We start from the raw sequence: 18,053 nt of genomic DNA on the forward strand, positions 1-18,053 counted from the left end.
GAAAATTTTGGGGCAATACTGGGACAAAACAAACGATGTGTTAAGGTATAAGCTTAAGCATACCCCGTGTTCCATAATTTCAAAAAGAGAAATGCTAGCCTACTTGATGAAAATATATGATCCATTGGGGCTAGCGGCAAACTATACTACGCAAGCGAAGGTCATCATCCAAGAAATTTGGAAAACAGAACTGGATTGGGATAGCCCAGTACCAGAACGCATAATGGAACAATGGCAAAGATGGAAGGAAAGAATAAAGGAACTAGAACACATACAAATACCTAGATGCTACTCGGTGGCTAGCAATATCGAAGTAACTGAGTTACACACTTTCGTTGACGCTTCGGAGAAAGCGTTCGCAGCAGTAGTGTACTTAAGAACATTAACAGAAAAGGGGATTGACGTAAACATAGTGGCGACAAAAACGAGAGTGGCACCAATAAAACCACTCTCAATCCCTAAGCTGGAACTTCAAGCAGCAGTACTCGGAGCCAGACTCGCCGAGACTGTTAAGGAGGAATTAAGAATTACCACTGATAGGGACTATTATTGGTCAGATTCCAAAACCGTCCTAGGATGGATCAATGCCGATCCACAAAAGTACAAACAATTTGTGGCGGTAAGAATTGGAGAGATTTTAGATACTACCAATGCTAGTCAATGGAAGTGGGTCTCCTCCGAAAGTAATCCTGCAGACGAAGCAACCAAGGTAGTTACAAGAAAATCTATATGGCTGAATGGCCCTGTATTTCTTAAACAAAGGGAAATTGAATATAGGGACCCCAAGCTAATCATTACTCATGAAGAAATCCGTCCAAATCTTATGATTAAAACCATAGAGAAGAGAACATTCAACTTTATAAAAACCGAATAGTGTTCAAATTGGCTAAGACTGAAGAGATCACTGGCAATCAATTTAAAATATATAGAATTTTTGAAAAGCAAGGTCAAGCGATTAGCATTTTCCCCGATAGTAGAAAAGGAAAACCTGGATAAAGCAGAAAAACTCCTATTGCAAAAGGCACAATGGGAGATATACGAAGATGATTTAGTTCAGCTTTCACTCAATGGACAAGTCTCTAAAAACAGCACAATAAAGAATCTCAATCCACAAGTAATAGAAGGACTACTACGAGCAAGGGGACGATTAGCAAATATATGCTACCTCTCCGATGACGTGAAACAACCCATAATATTACCCAAGAGGCATCACGTGACAGAATTGATCATACAGCATTATCATGAACGCTACATGCATAAAAAGATGGAAGCAGTTATTGCGGCAATCCGGCAAAGGTTTTGGGTAATCGACCTTAGGGCCGTGGTAAGAAGCGTGATCAGCAAATGCCAGCGTTGCAAAAATGAACGCGCACGTCCCATTGCCCCGATGATGGCCCCCCTTCCAGAAAGCCGAGCCGCTGTGTTCAAAAAACCCTTCACCCATACAGGTGTAGATTACTTTGGACCCATGACAGTGTCAATCGGAAGAAGGGTAGAAAAAAGATGGGGAGCGATATTCACGTGTATGACAACGCGCGCTATACATTTAGAAATCGCTAAAGACTTAAGTACAAATTCCTTCATAATGTCCCTAAAAAATGTGCAGCATAGGCGTGGAAAGATTTGTCACATATACAGTGACAATGGTACAAACTTCGTTGGGACAAACAGGCAAATAACGGAACTCATCGAAAGATGTGCAACCAACGGTATCAAATGGCACTTCAATCCCCCGGCCGCGCCTCACTTTGGAGGTGTATGGGAGAGAATGGTCCGAGAGGTCAAGAGCTTGCTGCCAAATAATGATAATATGCCAGAAGAAGTATTAAGATCGGCCTTTATCGAGATCGAATTTATTCTCAATAATAGACCTCTTACTCACATCCCCCTCGAAACTGAAGACGACGAACCTCTCACACCGTTTCACTTCTTGATAGGGTGTTCCGGAGAGGCCGAACCTACGCCAGCCGGGATTTCAGCAGCTGAAGCTAGCAAAAACAACTGGAAGAAGGCACAAGCTATCACCCAAAACTATTGGGAACGTTGGTTGAAGGAGTACCTCCCAACATTAGCCAAACGAGAAAAGTGGATAGAACGCTCAGACCCAATACAACCTGATGACATAGTCGTCTTCCCAGACGAACAACGCGTGGGTAGGTGGTTAAAGGGCCGGGTAGTAGAAGTTTATCCCGCTAAAGACGGGCAAGTTAGATCCGCAAAGATTAAAGTTGAAAACGGCCAATACAAACGCCCTGTTATCAACTTATCAGTACTAGAAGTAAAGGGCAAGAAAATTGCAGACGTACCTTCGTGGGGAGTTAAAAGACCGGTCAACATCGCCTACGTCAAGAAATTAGCTGAACAATTAAAAACTCCTCCTGCAAAAGGAGGAAGCATCTCGTAAAACCTTATAATGGCCCGGTATCTATGCATTATAAGCCTGTTAGCCGCATGGAAACTAACAGACAATCTTTCAGTTAAACCAGTTGAAGAAGCTGGTATTTTCTTCGACCACGAAGGAACGCTTCTCTTGAAAAGGGGTGTGTGGGAAACAACCTTCCACACGAAAATACACCCCGAAAATGACACAGAGACTTTACTGACAATGGAGAAAGAGGTGACCACAGTATTCAAGGCACTGAGCGACATGGACACTAATCTTCTAAATTTGAAATTGACATTACAACAAAACATTCGACACGCACTTCAACTCTCACAGACTGCAGTAAAAAGACGAACCAAACGATCAAGCGGCATATTTGGATTTTTGAAAGGTATTCTTTTTGGAGAAGACGATATTGACGAACAGTTAGCCCTCTTTAGAGCTTCTGAAGACCAGAAATTGAAACATATTTCGGAAGACATGACTCATAAAATCAAGCAGGCTGACAGACTTAGAAACGAACTTAATATGAAAATAGACCACGTGAACGAAGGTATTAAGAGTCTTAATAAAAGCTTCAATGAAAACAAAAAAACGTACTTATAAAGCATGTCACAGAAACAATCATGCTAGCTGAAGACATAGTACAATACATTACGACAAGGTATCTAGAGTTAGAAATCCAGCCCCTTAGCATATTCGACTCGACGAAAATTTCCGAGAAGATACAATCAAGGTTACCCGATGGGTATATAATTCTAGACCACCCCCGAATTTCTAGCAAAGAGTTATTTAGGGGAGAAATAATAGAACATATTGAAAACGTCAACGTTTCGCAAGAGAGATTCGAAATATTCCATATCACTGTAATACCAAACCTAAAAAACTTTACAACTCTGGACTTAGATGAAAATGTAATAGCTATAAACGATATACACTATATATACCCTACAGATATTACGCGATACAATAGCACTCATCACGTGTCCTCCGATGTAGCCGTTAGAAGAGATTTGGATTGTATATCCTCATCTTTCAGACATATAAAAACAGAATGCTTGTGTGGTATAAAACCAATTAAAAACTCAATAACCAAATTTGTAAAGCTCTCCCAGCCGAACAAAATCCTATACTACTTTTCTCATCCTAACGAAATATACCTCAAATGTAACAAAACATTGACACATCCCGCGTATCAAGCTGGGGTAATAACACTTGGCCAAGACTGTAAAATCAGCATAATCATAAGATCAGCTCTACCTCATAATAATTACAAGTACAATAGCCTGCGTCGCCACTTTAATATTAGGAATAACCATAGCATTTATTATCAAACAAGTACGAGCTAAAATGTACACTTTACGCCCCCAAACCGTCACCGAATAGTAACCCCTCTACGAGGAATTACGGGGGTCAGGATGTTGATGACAGCGCCGTATAATTAGGTCATCACGGGCTGGGAACTGACCGACCGAACGAAAACAATTGTAAGCAAATCTAATGTAAACAATATCGACCAAATAAAAACTGCTGATCGCGATCGATCAGCAGAAAGTTAGTATATAAGTTAGGAATAAGCATGAATAAATCGACTTTCAAGCACAAGAACTCAAAGACTAAGTTGTTTGTCTGTTCCAAGCCAAGTCGGACGGTAAAATCCTCCTGTCTTGGCGCTTTCCAACGAGTTCAGACTCGGTGCGGAAAATATACCAAGAATGATGAGGGGGCTAAACCATCAGTAACCGTATTCAGCTCAAAATATTCGATTGGCGAGTGAGGCGAAAATCGAAAGCAAATGCGTACAAATTTCCGGTCGTTAGGATGGAGCAATACTTGTCGATACATTTTCGCAATATCTCCAACAACGGCTACCTTATATGTGCGGAAGCGCAAAATTATGTCGAGCAGATCGTCCTGCACGACAGGGCCGACGCATAACGCCTCGTTTAGCGAAAAGCCGGTGGACGTCTTAGCTGAACCATCAATTACCACGCGAACCTTTGTTGTGGAGCTAGCGGCATTGAACACGGGATGGTGAGGCAGATAATACGCGCGTTCGTCGTCGGAGGGATTTTTTATGCGTGACATGTGCCCAAGCTCCAGATACTCACGCATGAAATCATGGTACGCCGCTTTTACGTTTGGATCTCGTTCTAACCTCCTTTCTAACAAACTAAACCGCCTTAATGCTGCTGCCTTCGAAAGGCCAAGCTTATCATCGAAGTCTGCTTGTTTAGGTAAGCATACCATATAACGACCAGCTTCATCTCGCTGTGTTGTATCCTTGTAAAATTGCTCACATTTGCGATCCTCAGGAGAATAGCCATCGTTAACCTGTAGTTCTTCTACTTTCCAGAAACGCTCTATTGATTCTTCTAGTGAAACCATACACACCACGAATGAAGTGTGAAAAGTATTGGATGTTGCTGGCTGAGAGGTAGATGCTGATGCACTCACGACCCAGCCAAATACGCTCTCCATCAGGACTGGTAGATTCGATGACATTTTATATTGCGCCCCGCTTACAAAGAACGTGTGATAGTGCCGGGCACCGAGAATAATGTCGATCGGTGCCGACTTCTCGAAATGGGGGTCGGCGAATATGATATGTGGCGGTAATTTCCAGCCGCTGGTGGGCACATCATGTGCAGGCAGGTCAGCAATAAGCTTCTCGACTATCAAAAACTCAACGTTAATCGCATAAGGGCTCGCTCTAGATGATACCGTGGTGCGCATCGATTTCCGCACCGGGGTGGACGATTGACCAGCACCAATCAGCGTGATATCGACCATGCCCGATTTGATACCTAGCCGGTTAGCAAAACGGCTACTCATCAAATCTGGCTGGGAGGCACTATCTAAAAGTGCGCGTGCAGGATGCATTATGCCATGTGCATCAACAATGTTTACTAGTGCAGTTTGAAGCAGAACTTGTTCCGTAGTTTGCCTCAATGCTGCTGCATAAGTGCGTTGCGTGTTTGCCGTGTGGAAAATGTGCCGTAATTTTGTGAAGAGTGTAAAAGCGAGTGGTGTGTTGAATTGCAGTGTCATGAGCAATCACGCACACGGTGATTGTCGCGCAAGCAATTCAAGCACAATTTCAGTGTCATTGTGTTTCGGTACCGTTCCTCCGGGGACATTTGCATGAAACGGGGGCATTTCGTTAAATTGTGATCGGAGTGGCATAAAGGGCATGTGCGTGTGTCGTGTGATGTTGACGGAAAGCTTGCTAAGCGCATAGGCGGAGCATGTTTATGTGCGTAGTGCGTTTGGTTCACGGTAGGGGGAGCTTCGGTAATCTTTACCTGTAGGGTTTCCAACACTCGCATACGGCGCTGTAAAAATGCGATTATTCCTTCGTAACTAGGATTTTGGCTAGTTGAGGCATTTTCCTCCCAATCTCTTAATGTGGAGGTAGGCAATTTTGTGCACATTAAGTGTTCTAACAAGCAGCTCCATGCCTCCGTTTTTTCGCCTAGATGATTGAGCGTTTTCTTGTGACGTTCGAACTCGTCCACAAGATGGTGAAGGGTTGATGCACTCTCCTTCTTAACGGTGGCCATACCAAAAAGTGCTTGAAGATGCCGTTTCTTTAACAAATACTCATTCGAGTATCGTTCGGTGAGCATTTGCCATGCTAGCTCGTAATTAGCTGCGCTGATCGTGATTGCTTCGATCACCTTTGCGGCCTCGCCTTTCACGGAAGCTCGTAAATAATGAAACTTTTGTATCGGTGGTAGTTCCATGTTTTCGTGAATTAATCCCTCAAAAGTGTCCCTAAACGTGAGCCATTGCATGTAATCACCATCGAACTCAGGAAGTGAGATGGTGGGAAGCTTTATACCTGCCAACGGGTTAGTGTTTGGTGTTGTGCTTGCGGATCGCGGAGCGTGCACCCGTTTAGCCTTCAAATGCGTATCAAACGCGTATCAAACGGCGTATCAAACGCGAGCCAAAATCGTCTCGTAACGCGGCATTGTGACTTATCACTTCCTCGGTGGCCGCCGCATCTTCCAATTTGGCCTGAATTGCCAAATCCAAATCCAAATCAACGGAAAGCTTCTGGACCTTTGCAATGCGAATGTTGATTTCGATTGCATCCCGTTCGGGTCAAATTCTGCCAAAAATTGTTCGTGCTTAGCCAATACTGCTAGTAAAACTGTCCTTCTGGACGACAAAACGTTTATCGGAGCAGTCATAGTGCGGTTTGACAAAAAACACTAAATTTCGCGGACACAGTGAACTTGGTCGATTGTGAGGCGACTAAAGCACAGTTACACGCGCGCAAACAGTGATTATCGCGAGAATAATTAAGATTCAGAAAACCAGAATCGTCTTAATCCTGGTCACGGCACCAATGTTTAATCTCACTATTTCGTATAATTTATTTTCTGCGTTTCGATGTAACTTTCAAACCTTTAATATTTACCAGCAGTTATTCGTTGTGCAGCAAAATTGGAAGAGAGAGTTTATTCGCGACATACACTGTTATTTATAAACTACTCGATCGAGCCGAACACTCGAAATTGAACGAAGAATGTTCGTGTTTCGTTAAGCACGATATGAAGTGACAGGGCTGTGCCTGAACATTTACGGAGTGATTTACGGAGTCAAAGGCAGCATTGGCACCGTTAGCTGTTATAATAAACTCACAAACCTCATGAAAACGGTGTAGCTTTTTTTCGCCCAATCCTTCTTTTGAATAATTATCACAAGTATCAATGAACGAAGCGCATGTGTAGCGGAGATTATTGCTTCAAGAGGATGAGAGGCTTGCCCTGAAAAATAAAATAATTTTAATTCGACACTATAAAATAAATTAATAAATTAATAAGTAAATAAAGATTCAATATTTTAACAAACACTTCAATCGTCGCTTTTATGTACGCTTCAAACGCATGCACATACGTTTAAAAATAACATTTACAAAACGCCATTTCATGTAAATGCACTGAATATACAGCAGTGTGAGTGCTTGTTATGCGAGTAAAATGTTATACGCACACCATTCGAAGCCATCATAGACATTTTTTCTCTCAAATAAAACATTTTAATGTTGCGAAAGACACAGCTCTTGAGTAATGTATTGTGGTCCTGAAAAGGACCGTTTGATTTGAGACTCCACATGGAAGTTTTATAGAGATAAATTTAACCTCCAAAACCGTACAGAGTGCGGCCCTGACGCTTCAGAGCATACACCACATCCATAGCGGTGACGGTCTTACGCTTGGCGTGTTCAGTGTAAGTGACCGCATCACGAATCACATTCTCCAGAAATACTTTCAGGACGCCACGGGTTTCCTCGTAGATGAGGCCGGAGATACGTTTCACTCCTCCGCGCCGAGCCAAACGGCGGATGGCGGGCTTGGTAATGCCCTGGATGTTATCCCGCAGCACTTTTCGGTGACGCTTGGCTCCTCCTTTACCCAGACCTTTTCCTCCCTTTCCTCTTCCAGTCATGATGAGCACAGGATTGTACGTTCACGATGTTCACACTTCAAATTGACGATCACGAATGAGCGTTTTCGAGCTCAACGTCCCTATTTATACTTTTTCATCCACGCATTCCCTCTTGCTCTTAAGATGAGAGAAAACAAGGGTTGGCAAGCGCATAAAAAGAGCTCTTGTTCGAGCAGTTTCCTCATTTAACGTTCAACTTTTGTCAAATAAACAAGTTCGCTCCGTGCTCAACGAAACCTACGCTCCCGAAGTGAAATGGCTCGTACCAAGCAAACCGCTCGTAAATCGACTGGAGGTAAGGCTCCTCGCAAGCAGCTGGCCACCAAGGCTGCTCGTAAAAGTGCCCCGGCCACCGGAGGAGTGAAGAAGCCGCATCGTTACCGTCCGGGAACGGTGGCCCTCCGAGAATCCGTCGCTACCAGAAGTCGACCGAGCTGCTCATCCGCAAGCTGCCCTTCCAGCGCTTGGTGCGTGAGATCGCCCAGGACTTCAAGACTGATCTCCGCTTCCAGAGCTCAGCCGTCATGGCGCTGCAGGAAGCCAGCGAGGCGTATCTGGTTGGTCTGTTCGAAGACACGAATCTGTGCGCCATCCACGCCAAGCGCGTCACCATCATGCCCAAGGACATCCAGCTGGCCCGTCGCATCCGCGGAGAGCGTGCCTAAATCGTCCATGCATCCGAAAGCGGTCCCTGTCTAAACGGGGCATTTCCTTCTCAAAACGGTCCTTTTCAGGACCACCAATGCTGTTGACCATTCCAAGAATTTTCTTTCGATTGCTATTATGAAATTGTACATACCTTCACGTATGTCGTTTTGTTATAACGAGGAAAGTGTGAAAAGGGGGAAAATTTGTTTTAAATAATCAATGTTATGGGAGGTATTTTAACTTTTTCTTGTCAAAGTTTCGCTTTTTAATAGGGCATCTGAGGATTTTGACTATATTGATCAATACTTTATTACCATCTATATAACCTATGACTATTATACCAACATCGCTGCTTACAACAAACTACGAACGAATAGTATGACTATATATTTTACAACAAATGTTCGACACAAACAACTTAACTGATGCTTATACACACTTTAATTCAAACGCTTAAGAAGACGACCCTTCAATCCTTATAAGCAAGATTAAAATCGAACAAATCTATTACAACATTTGACTCACGACACATAAGCTGCTATTGGTTGCTTTGTCGATAAATTATCCTCGTATGCGCGAGGAAAATTTAATTAAAAAAATGATTGTCATACAACGAGCGAAACGACTTCTATTCATAATTCATGATACACGAAACTCCATTTTCAATTTCACCTCGCAAAACGCTTCCAACCAGTGCAGACTTTTTTTTTAATGTTTTTTTTTTTTTAAACGTGCTAAGGTTCTATTTAACATTAATATTTACAATGAACAACGCAGAACTTTAATGTCAATCACAGCATCATTGTTTCCAATACAAAGTTCGCAAACAAACTTAGGATATGGCTGCGTTTACCTGCACTAATGCCATTTAGTACAGGCAAACGCAACAAACTGAACAATAACGTTGACGAAGACGGACACCCTGAAATTAAAGCGCTAATTCGCTGGTGCAGATGAAACGAAGGATAATTCTTTGTTTGAATGCGGTTTGTGGTCCTGAAAAGGACCGATTTGAGAGAACGAAGCCAATCATTTCAGTGGCTTACTTCGAGCTGGTGTACTTTGTGACAGCCTTCGTTCCTTCGGAGACGGCGTGCTTGGCAAGCTCACCAGGCAGCAGCAGACGAACAGCGGTTTGGATTTCGCGGGACGTGATCGTCGAACGCTTGTTGTAGTGCGCCAAGCGGGATGCCTCAGCAGCAATGCGTTCGAAGATATCGTTGACGAAACTGTTCATGATGCTCATGGCCTTCGAAGAGATGCCAGTATCCGGGTGGACTTGCTTCAACACTTTGTAGATGTAAATAGCGTAGCTTTCCTTGCGGGTCTTGCGCTTCTTTTTCTTGTCGGACTTGGAAATATTTTTCTGGGCCTTGCCAGACTTCTTCGCAGCTTTTCCACTGGTTTTGGGTGCCATTTCGACGGAAAAATTCACTCAACACTGGGACACGATGTGTATGATTCAACGGGTGATTGCGTTCTAGAAAAATTCCGAGCTCTCCGATCGCTTATAACGGGCTGTGAGAGAGAATACGTATCGTGCAGCTCGAAAAATTCCAAACGAGTATCGGGCAGCACGAATAAGCTGCTATATAAGCATCGGTCGGGTCAAAATTGTTCTATTATAAAAGACCCTTCTCAAGGAGAACATCGTGTTGTTCGTGATCCCTTACAAACGTACCCCAATCAAATCTAACCATGTCTGGCCGTGGAAAGGGAGGAAAGGTAAAGGGAAAGGCGAAGTCCCGTTCCAACCGTGCCGGTCTTCAGTTCCCCGTTGGCCGTATTCATCGTCTCCTGCGCAAGGGTAACTATGCCGAGCGCGTCGGTGCCGGAGCACCCGTGTATCTGGCAGCCGTCATGGAATACTTGGCCGCTGAAGTGCTTGAGTTGGCCGGAAACGCTGCCCGTGACAACAAGAAGACGCGCATCATCCCGCGTCATCTGCAGCTGGCCATCCGCAACGACGAGGAGTTGAACAAGCTGCTGTCCGGAGTAACCATCGCTCAGGGTGGTGTGCTGCCCAACATTCAGGCCGTGCTGCTGCCCAAGAAGACCGAAAAGAAGGCTTAAACGGTGTGACAAAGCTTCCTTCATCTCAAACCCAAAACCGTCCTTTTCAGGGCGACAAATTACTTTGCCAAAGACATTTTATTCGATTTATGCTGTTATGGGAGAACCAGAAGGAAAAAAATCCAGATATATCATGAACCGTGCTTGAAACTGTGTACAAAATGTAAATGAAAAAATGTGCCGTCCTTTGGCACAAAAAGCATCCCTTAATATTTTCAATTCTGTAACCTCTCACTACGAATTCTACAAAATGCAGCATATCATAAGCGATGCATAAGATTTTCCAGGTAGCTTGTTCAAGAGGGTTGGTTTTACCATATAAATACAACCAGTGATACCTGCGTGTTGACTTTTTTCTGAAAACAGTAAAGGACACTTTTACCTGAATTATCGTTAACCACGGGAAAATGTTGAAAGGGTCGATTGTCGAAAAATGTTGTGCGTTTAGGTAGCCTTAAGTTCTTTGGCTTTCAATATATCGGGAAACGTTGACAATGGCTTTAAAAAAGTTGGACCAAAAATTAGGAAGGTTCAAATAAACAACCATACTTATAAATGTTTCCCTTCACCCTTCATCTTAATCACCAGTTACCCAAATTTGTGAAGCATTTTAAAGTGTTTCGTTGTTTGAAACAATAAAATGATTTGCAATGTAGGAATGCCTATAAAATACAAAGTATTGAAATGCCCTAACGCATATGCAACTCCACATTCAATAACGCCATCTAGTGGTGATCAAAGTCCCTGCAACCAGTAGCAACGCCATCTAAATAATTGGTAAAAGTAAGGCTCAGTGATCTACGTTACATATGAGAAGCGTTACATGCCTTTTAAAATTCCCAAGCAGTATTTTTGAAAATTTCATAAACACCCCAAAAGCTTTCAATTTTAGTAACATTTCCTATGATTAGAAAGTATAAAATATTAAAAATATTAATAAATTAAAAATGTATATGACATATAATTATTACCTATTCAATCTATGTTTCCGCCTATTGTGAATAAACTTTACTTTAGGTGCGAGGGCTCTTTTTAAATTGAGGTTAATGAAGGTAGTAAATATTTGTATGTATTTCATTATCCTGCTTTATCAATAGTTGGGAAAATAAATAAATAATCATTTTTAAAAGTAACAATTTTTTATGTGTAAGATTGTTATTATTATAATACGTGAAGTTGTTACAACTCTGATTGCTGTTAAAAATGATAGCCTAATAGTAATAATATTATTTATTTATACTCATGAATTATCAATGAGTGTTATCTTTGCAATTGCTGTTCTTTTTTATGTTTGTTCAAAAATTGTTGCTTTTCTAATTATCATGTAAAACAACGATGATAATCTATTAATTTGCTCATCCACGGCGGTTAAAACAGGCGTTCAAAAATGCTGCTTGGGTTTGTGGTAAACAGGCGTTACGCGTATCGCTAGCGTAACGTAGAGGGCTGAGCCTTATTTTTACCTCAATTTGCTTATCCACGACGATTAAACCAGGCGTTCAAAAATGCTGCTTGGGTTTGCGCTAGACAGACGTTACTTGTAACGCTAGCGTAACGTAGAGGGCTGAGCGTTACTTTTCCTAAATAATTCATTATGCGATCTATGAGGTCCCAGGGTGTTTGTCCTGGATAATAACTGGGAAACATTTTATCATTATCATTAACGGAAGCTGGGGAACAATTACCAAATGTACAAACCAAAATGTAAGCATCGCTAGCGGAGCATCGCTAAGTCAGTATACCAAATGAAGTCAGTATCCCAAGAAAATATATAGCATTCAGTTAACAGCATAGATTTTGGAGGTGGAGTTAATTTCTTCATGTTCATAGCACCCTGATAGCAAATCTTGCAGAAAGTATTTGGTGGGTATGAGTTAAATCGAATTAAACAGTTTTGAAGAGTTACACAATCGGTTTGATCTGATACCGGTAGGAACATTTTCATATCATTTGCATAAAACAATTTTTCGCAATCTTGTATAACGTAAATAACATCATTTATGAAAATGATAAAAAGAATAGGGCCTAGAATACTGGCTTGTGGAACCCCGGATGAAATATTCACTGTAATTTGTCTTACACTTAAATTACAGGAGAGCCAATGAACAAGCGTTCTATTTATTCCGTAGCTTAATAGTTTTGAAATTAGCGTTGAGTGATTTACGGAGTCAAAGGCAGCATTTTATACATAGCTATTATAATAAACTCACAAACCTCATGAAAACGGTGTAGCTTTTTTTCGCCCAATTCTTCTTTTGAATAATTATCACAAGTGTCAATAAACGAAGCGCATGTGTAGCGGCGATTATTGCTTCAAGAGGATGAGAGGTTTGCTCTAAAAAAAAATATGTTTATCAGAAAATTTAGATAAAAAAACGCAAGAGAGAAAAATGATTCATTTTAACAAACGCTTCAATCGTTGCTTTTGCGAACGCTTCAAACGGATACGTATAAGTTAAAAAATCACATTCACAAAACGCCATCTCATGTAAATGCACTGAATATACAGCAGTGTGAGTGCTTGTTATGCAAGTAAAATGTTACGCACACCATTCGAAGCCATCATAGACATTTTTTCTCTCAAATAAAACATTTTACAGGGTTTCCCACGATTTATTGGTCAGTTCCCATGATTTTTTGGTGCGTTCCCACGATTTTTTGGTTGTATCCCATAGATTTTTGGTTCGATCCTATAATTTATTGGTATTTTCCGATTGGATATCAATACAATTAGACCAAAAAATTCTGGGAAACGACCAAAAATCGTAAAAATATGGGAATCCACCAAAAATTGATGGGAACCAACCAATATATCGTGGGAAACCCTGTAATGTTGCGAAAGACACAGCTCTTGAGTAATGTATTGTGGTCCTGAAAAGGACCGTTTTGAGACTCCATTTGGAGGTTTGTTAGAGCACGTTGAATTTAACCTCCAAAACCGTACAGAGTGCGGCCCTGACGCTTCAGAGCATACACCACATCCATAGCGGTGACGGTCTTACGCTTGGCGTGTTCAGTGTAAGTGACCGCATCACGAATCACATTCTCCAGAAATACTTTCAGGACGCCACGGGTTTCCTCGTAGATGAGGCCGGAGATACGTTTCACTCCTCCGCGCCGAGCCAAACGGCGGATGGCGGGCTTGGTAATGCCCTGGATGTTATCCCGCAGCACTTTTCGGTGACGCTTGGCTCCTCCTTTACCCAGACCTTTTCCTCCCTTTCCTCTTCCAGTCATGATGAGCACAGGATTGTACGTTCACGATGTTCCAACTTTAAATTGACGATCACGAATGAGCGTTTTCGAGCTCAACGTCCCTATTTATACTTTTTCATCCACGCATTCCCTCTTGCTCTTAAGATGAGAGAAAACAAGGGTTGGCAAGCGCATAAAAAGAGCTCTTGTTCGAGCAGTTTCCTCATTTAACGTTCAACTTTTGTCAAATAAACAAGTTCGCTCCGTGCTCAACGAAACCTACGCTCCCGAAGTGAAATGGCTCGTACCAAGCAAACCGCTCGTAAATCGACTGGAGGTAAGGCTCCTCGCAAGCAGCTGGCCACCAAGGCTGCTCGTAAAAGTGCCCCGGCCACCGGAGGAGTGAAGAAGCCGCATCGTTACCGTCCGGGAACGGTGGCCCTCCGAGAAATCCGTCGCTACCAGAAGTCGACCGAGCTGCTCATCCGCAAGCTGCCCTTCCAGCGCTTGGTGCGTGAGATCGCCCAGGACTTCAAGACTGATCTCCGCTTCCAGAGCTCAGCCGTCATGGCGCTGCAGGAAGCCAGCGAGGCGTATCTGGTTGGTCTGTTCGAAGACACGAATCTGTGCGCCATCCACGCCAAGCGCGTCACCATCATGCCCAAGGACATCCAGCTGGCCCGTCGCATCCGCGGAGAGCGTGCCTAAATCGTCCATGCATCCGGAAGCGGTCCCTGTCTAAACGGGGCATTTCCTTCTCAAAACGGTCCTTTTCAGGACCACCAATACTGTTGAACATTCCAAGAATTTTCTTTCGATTGCTATTATGAAATTGTACATACGAATGCAAGCCTTCACGTATGTCGTTTTGTTATAACGAGGAAAGTGTGAAAAGGGGGAAAATTTGTTTTAAATAATCAATGTTATGGGAGGTATTTTAACTTTTTCTTGTCAAAGTTTCGCTTTTTAATAGGGCATCTGAGGATTTTGACTATATTGATCAATACTTTATTACCATCTATATAACCTATGACTATTATACCAACATCGCTGCTTACAACAAACTACGAACGAATAGTATGACTATATATTTTACAACAAATGTTCGACACAAACAACTTAACTGATGCTTATACACACTTTAATTCAAACGCTTAAGAAGACGACCCTTCAATCCTTATAAGCAAGATTAAAATCGAACAAATCTATTACAACATTTGACTCACGACACATAAGCTGCTATTGGTTGCTTTGTCGATAAATTATCCTCGTATGCGCGAGGAAAATTTAATTAAAAAATGATTGTCATACAACGAGCGAAACGACTTCTATTCATAATTCATGATACACGAAACTCCATTTTCAATTTCACCTCGCAAAACGCTTCCAACCAGTGCGGACTTTGTTTTAATGTTTTTTTTTAAACGTGCTAAGGTTCTATTTAACATTAATATTTACAATGAACAACGCAGAACTTTAATGTCAATCACAGCATCATTGTTTCCAATACAAAGTTCGCAAACAAACTTAGGATATGGCTGCGTTTACCTGCACTAATGCCATTTAGTACAGGCAAACGCAACAAACTGAACAATAACGTTGACGAAGACGGACACCCTGAAATTAAAGCGCTAATTCGCTGGTGCAGATGAAACGAAGGATAATTCTTTGTTTGAATGCGGTTTGTGGTCCTGAAAAGGACCGATTTGAGAGAACGAAGCCAATCATTTCAGTGGCTTACTTCGAGCTGGTGTACTTTGTGACAGCCTTCGTTCCTTCGGAGACGGCGTGCTTGGCAAGCTCACCAGGCAGCAGCAGACGAACAGCGGTTTGGATTTCGCGGGACGTGATCGTCGAACGCTTGTTGTAGTGCGCCAAGCGGGATGCCTCAGCAGCAATGCGTTCGAAGATATCGTTGACGAAACTGTTCATGATGCTCATGGCCTTCGAAGAGATGCCAGTATCCGGGTGGACTTGCTTCAACACTTTGTAGATGTAAATAGCGTAGCTTTCCTTGCGGGTCTTGCGCTTCTTTTTCTTGTCGGACTTGGAAATATTTTTCTGGGCCTTGCCAGACTTCTTCGCAGCTTTTCCACTGGTTTTGGGTGCCATTTCGACGGAAAAATTCACTCAACACTGGGACACGATGTGTATGATTCAACGGGTGATTGCGTTCTAGAAAAATTCCGAGCTCTCCGATCGCTTATAACGGGCTGTGAGAGAGAATACGTATCGTGCAGCTCGAAAAATTCAAACGAGTATCGGGCAGCACGAATAAGCTGCTATATAAGCATCGGTCGGGTCAAAATTGTTCTATTATAAAAGACCCTTCTCAAGGAGAACATCGTGTTGTTCGTGATCCCTTACAAACGTACCCCAATCAAATCTAACCATGTCTGGCCGTGGAAAGGGAGGAAAGGTAAAGGGAAAGGCAAAGTCCCGTTCCAACCGTGCCGGTCTTCAGTTCCCCGTTGGCCGTATTCATCGTCTCCTGCGCAAGGGTAACTATGCCGAGCGCGTCGGTGCCGGAGCACCCGTGTATCTGGCAGCCGTCATGGAATACTTGGCCGCTGAAGTGCTTGAGTTGGCCGGAAACGCTGCCCGTGACAACAAGAAGACGCGCATCATCCCGCGTCATCTGCAGCTGGCCATCCGCAACGACGAGGAGTTGAACAAGCTGCTGTCCGGAGTAACCATCGCTCAGGGTGGTGTGCTGCCCAACATTCAGGCCGTGCTGCTGCCCAAGAAGACCGAAAAGAAGGCTTAAACGGTGTGACAAAGCTTCCTTCATCTCAAACCCAAAACCGTCCTTTTCAGGGCGACAAATTACTTTGCCAAAGACATTTTATTCGATTTATGCTGTTATGGGAGAACCAGAAGGAAAAAAATCCAGATATATCATGAACCGTGCTTGAAACTGTGTACAAAATGTAAATGAAAAAATGTGCCGTCCTTTGGCACAAAAAGCATCCCTTAATATTTTCAATTCTGTAACCTCTCACTACGAATTCTACAAAATGCAGCATATCATAAGCGATGCATAAGATTTTCCAGGTAGCTTGTTCAAGAGGGTTGGTTTTACCATATAAATACAACCAGTGATACCTGCGTGTTGACTTTTTCTGAAAACAGTAAAGGACACTTTTACCTGAATTATCGTTAACCACGGGAAAATGTTGAAAGGGTCGATTGTCGAAAAATGTTGTGCGTTTAGGTAGCCTTAAGTTCTTTGGCTTTCAATATATCGGGAAACGTTGACAATGGCTTTAAAAAGTTGGACCAAAAATTAGGAAGGTTCAAATAAACAACCATACTTATAAATGTTTCCCTTCACCCTTCATCTTAATCACCAGTTACCCAAATTTGTGAAGCATTTTAAAGTGTTTCGTTGTTTGAAACAATAAAATGATTTGCAATGTAGGAATGCCTATAAAATACAAAGTATTGAAATGCCCTAACGCATATGCAACTCCACATTCAATAACGCCATCTAGTGGTGATCAAAGTCCCTGCAACCAGTAGCAACGCCATCTAAATAATTGGTAAAAGTAAGGCTCAGTGATCTACGTTACATATGAGAAGCGTTACATGCCTTTTAAAATTCCCAAGCAGTATTTTTGAAAATTTCATAAACACCCCAAAAGCTTTCAATTTTAGTAACATTTCCTATGATTAGAAAGTATAAAATATTAAAAATATTAATAAATTAAAAATGTATATGACATATAATTATTACCTATTCAATCTATGTTTCCGCCTATTGTGAATAAACTTTACTTTAGGTGCGAGGGCTCTTTTTAAATTGAGGTTAATGAAGGTAGTAAATATTTGTATGTATTTCATTATCCTGCTTTATCAATAGTTGGGAAAATAAATAAATAATCATTTTTAAAAGTAACAATTTTTTATGTGTAAGATTGTTATTATTATAATACGTGAAGTTGTTACAACTCTGATTGCTGTTAAAAATGATAGCCTAATAGTAATAATATTATTTATTTATACTCATGAATTATCAATGAGTGTTATCTTTGCAATTGCTGTTCTTTTTTTATGTTTGTTCAAAAATTGTTGCTTTTCTAATTATCATGTAAAACAACGATGATAATCTATTAATTTGCTCATCCACGGCGGTTAAAACAGGCGTTCAAAAATGCTGCTTGGGTTTGTGGTAAACAGGCGTTACGCGTATCGCTAGCGTAACGTAGAGGGCTGAGCCTTATTTTTACCTCAATTTGCTTATCCACGACGATTAAACCAGGCGTTCAAAAATGCTGCTTGGGTTTGCGCTAGA

General features: G+C 42.0%; 5 protein-coding genes and 1 pseudogene across 5 annotated transcripts; 3 read left to right on the forward strand and 3 right to left on the reverse strand.

Moving 5' to 3' along the window:
• Positions 1-7,987: 7,987 nt before the first annotated feature.
• On the forward strand, positions 7,988-14,759 carry LOC120898333 (annotated as a pseudogene).
• Positions 9,514-9,985, reverse strand: LOC120893308 (histone H2B). Its single transcript, XM_040295113.1, has one exon. It carries the CDS (start codon positions 9,906-9,908, stop codon positions 9,534-9,536), a length of 375 nt encoding a protein of 124 aa, XP_040151047.1. The 5' UTR covers positions 9,909-9,985; the 3' UTR covers positions 9,514-9,533.
• LOC120893319 (histone H2A) lies at positions 10,130-11,117 on the forward strand. The gene has a single exon (XM_040295124.1). The coding sequence runs from the start codon at positions 10,190-10,192 to the stop codon at positions 10,562-10,564; it is 375 nt and encodes a 124-aa protein (XP_040151058.1). The 5' UTR covers positions 10,130-10,189; the 3' UTR covers positions 10,565-11,117.
• LOC120893323 (histone H4) lies at positions 13,435-13,866 on the reverse strand. Its single transcript, XM_040295128.1, has one exon. It carries the CDS (start codon positions 13,799-13,801, stop codon positions 13,490-13,492), a length of 312 nt encoding a protein of 103 aa, XP_040151062.1. The 5' UTR covers positions 13,802-13,866; the 3' UTR covers positions 13,435-13,489.
• Positions 14,760-14,878: 119 nt separating the features above from the next.
• Positions 14,879-15,925, reverse strand: LOC120893307 (histone H2B). Its single transcript, XM_040295112.1, has one exon. It carries the CDS (start codon positions 15,869-15,871, stop codon positions 15,497-15,499), a length of 375 nt encoding a protein of 124 aa, XP_040151046.1. The 5' UTR covers positions 15,872-15,925; the 3' UTR covers positions 14,879-15,496.
• A 164-nt stretch (positions 15,926-16,089) lies between these two features.
• LOC120893314 (histone H2A) lies at positions 16,090-17,015 on the forward strand. Its single transcript, XM_040295118.1, has one exon. It carries the CDS (start codon positions 16,152-16,154, stop codon positions 16,524-16,526), a length of 375 nt encoding a protein of 124 aa, XP_040151052.1. The 5' UTR covers positions 16,090-16,151; the 3' UTR covers positions 16,527-17,015.
• The last annotated feature ends 1,038 nt before the right edge of the window (positions 17,016-18,053 follow it).

This window comes from Anopheles arabiensis, chromosome 2 (assembly GCF_016920715.1).
Source record: "Anopheles arabiensis isolate DONGOLA chromosome 2, AaraD3, whole genome shotgun sequence".
In the NCBI taxonomy this organism is placed as follows: domain Eukaryota; kingdom Metazoa; phylum Arthropoda; class Insecta; order Diptera; family Culicidae; genus Anopheles; species Anopheles arabiensis.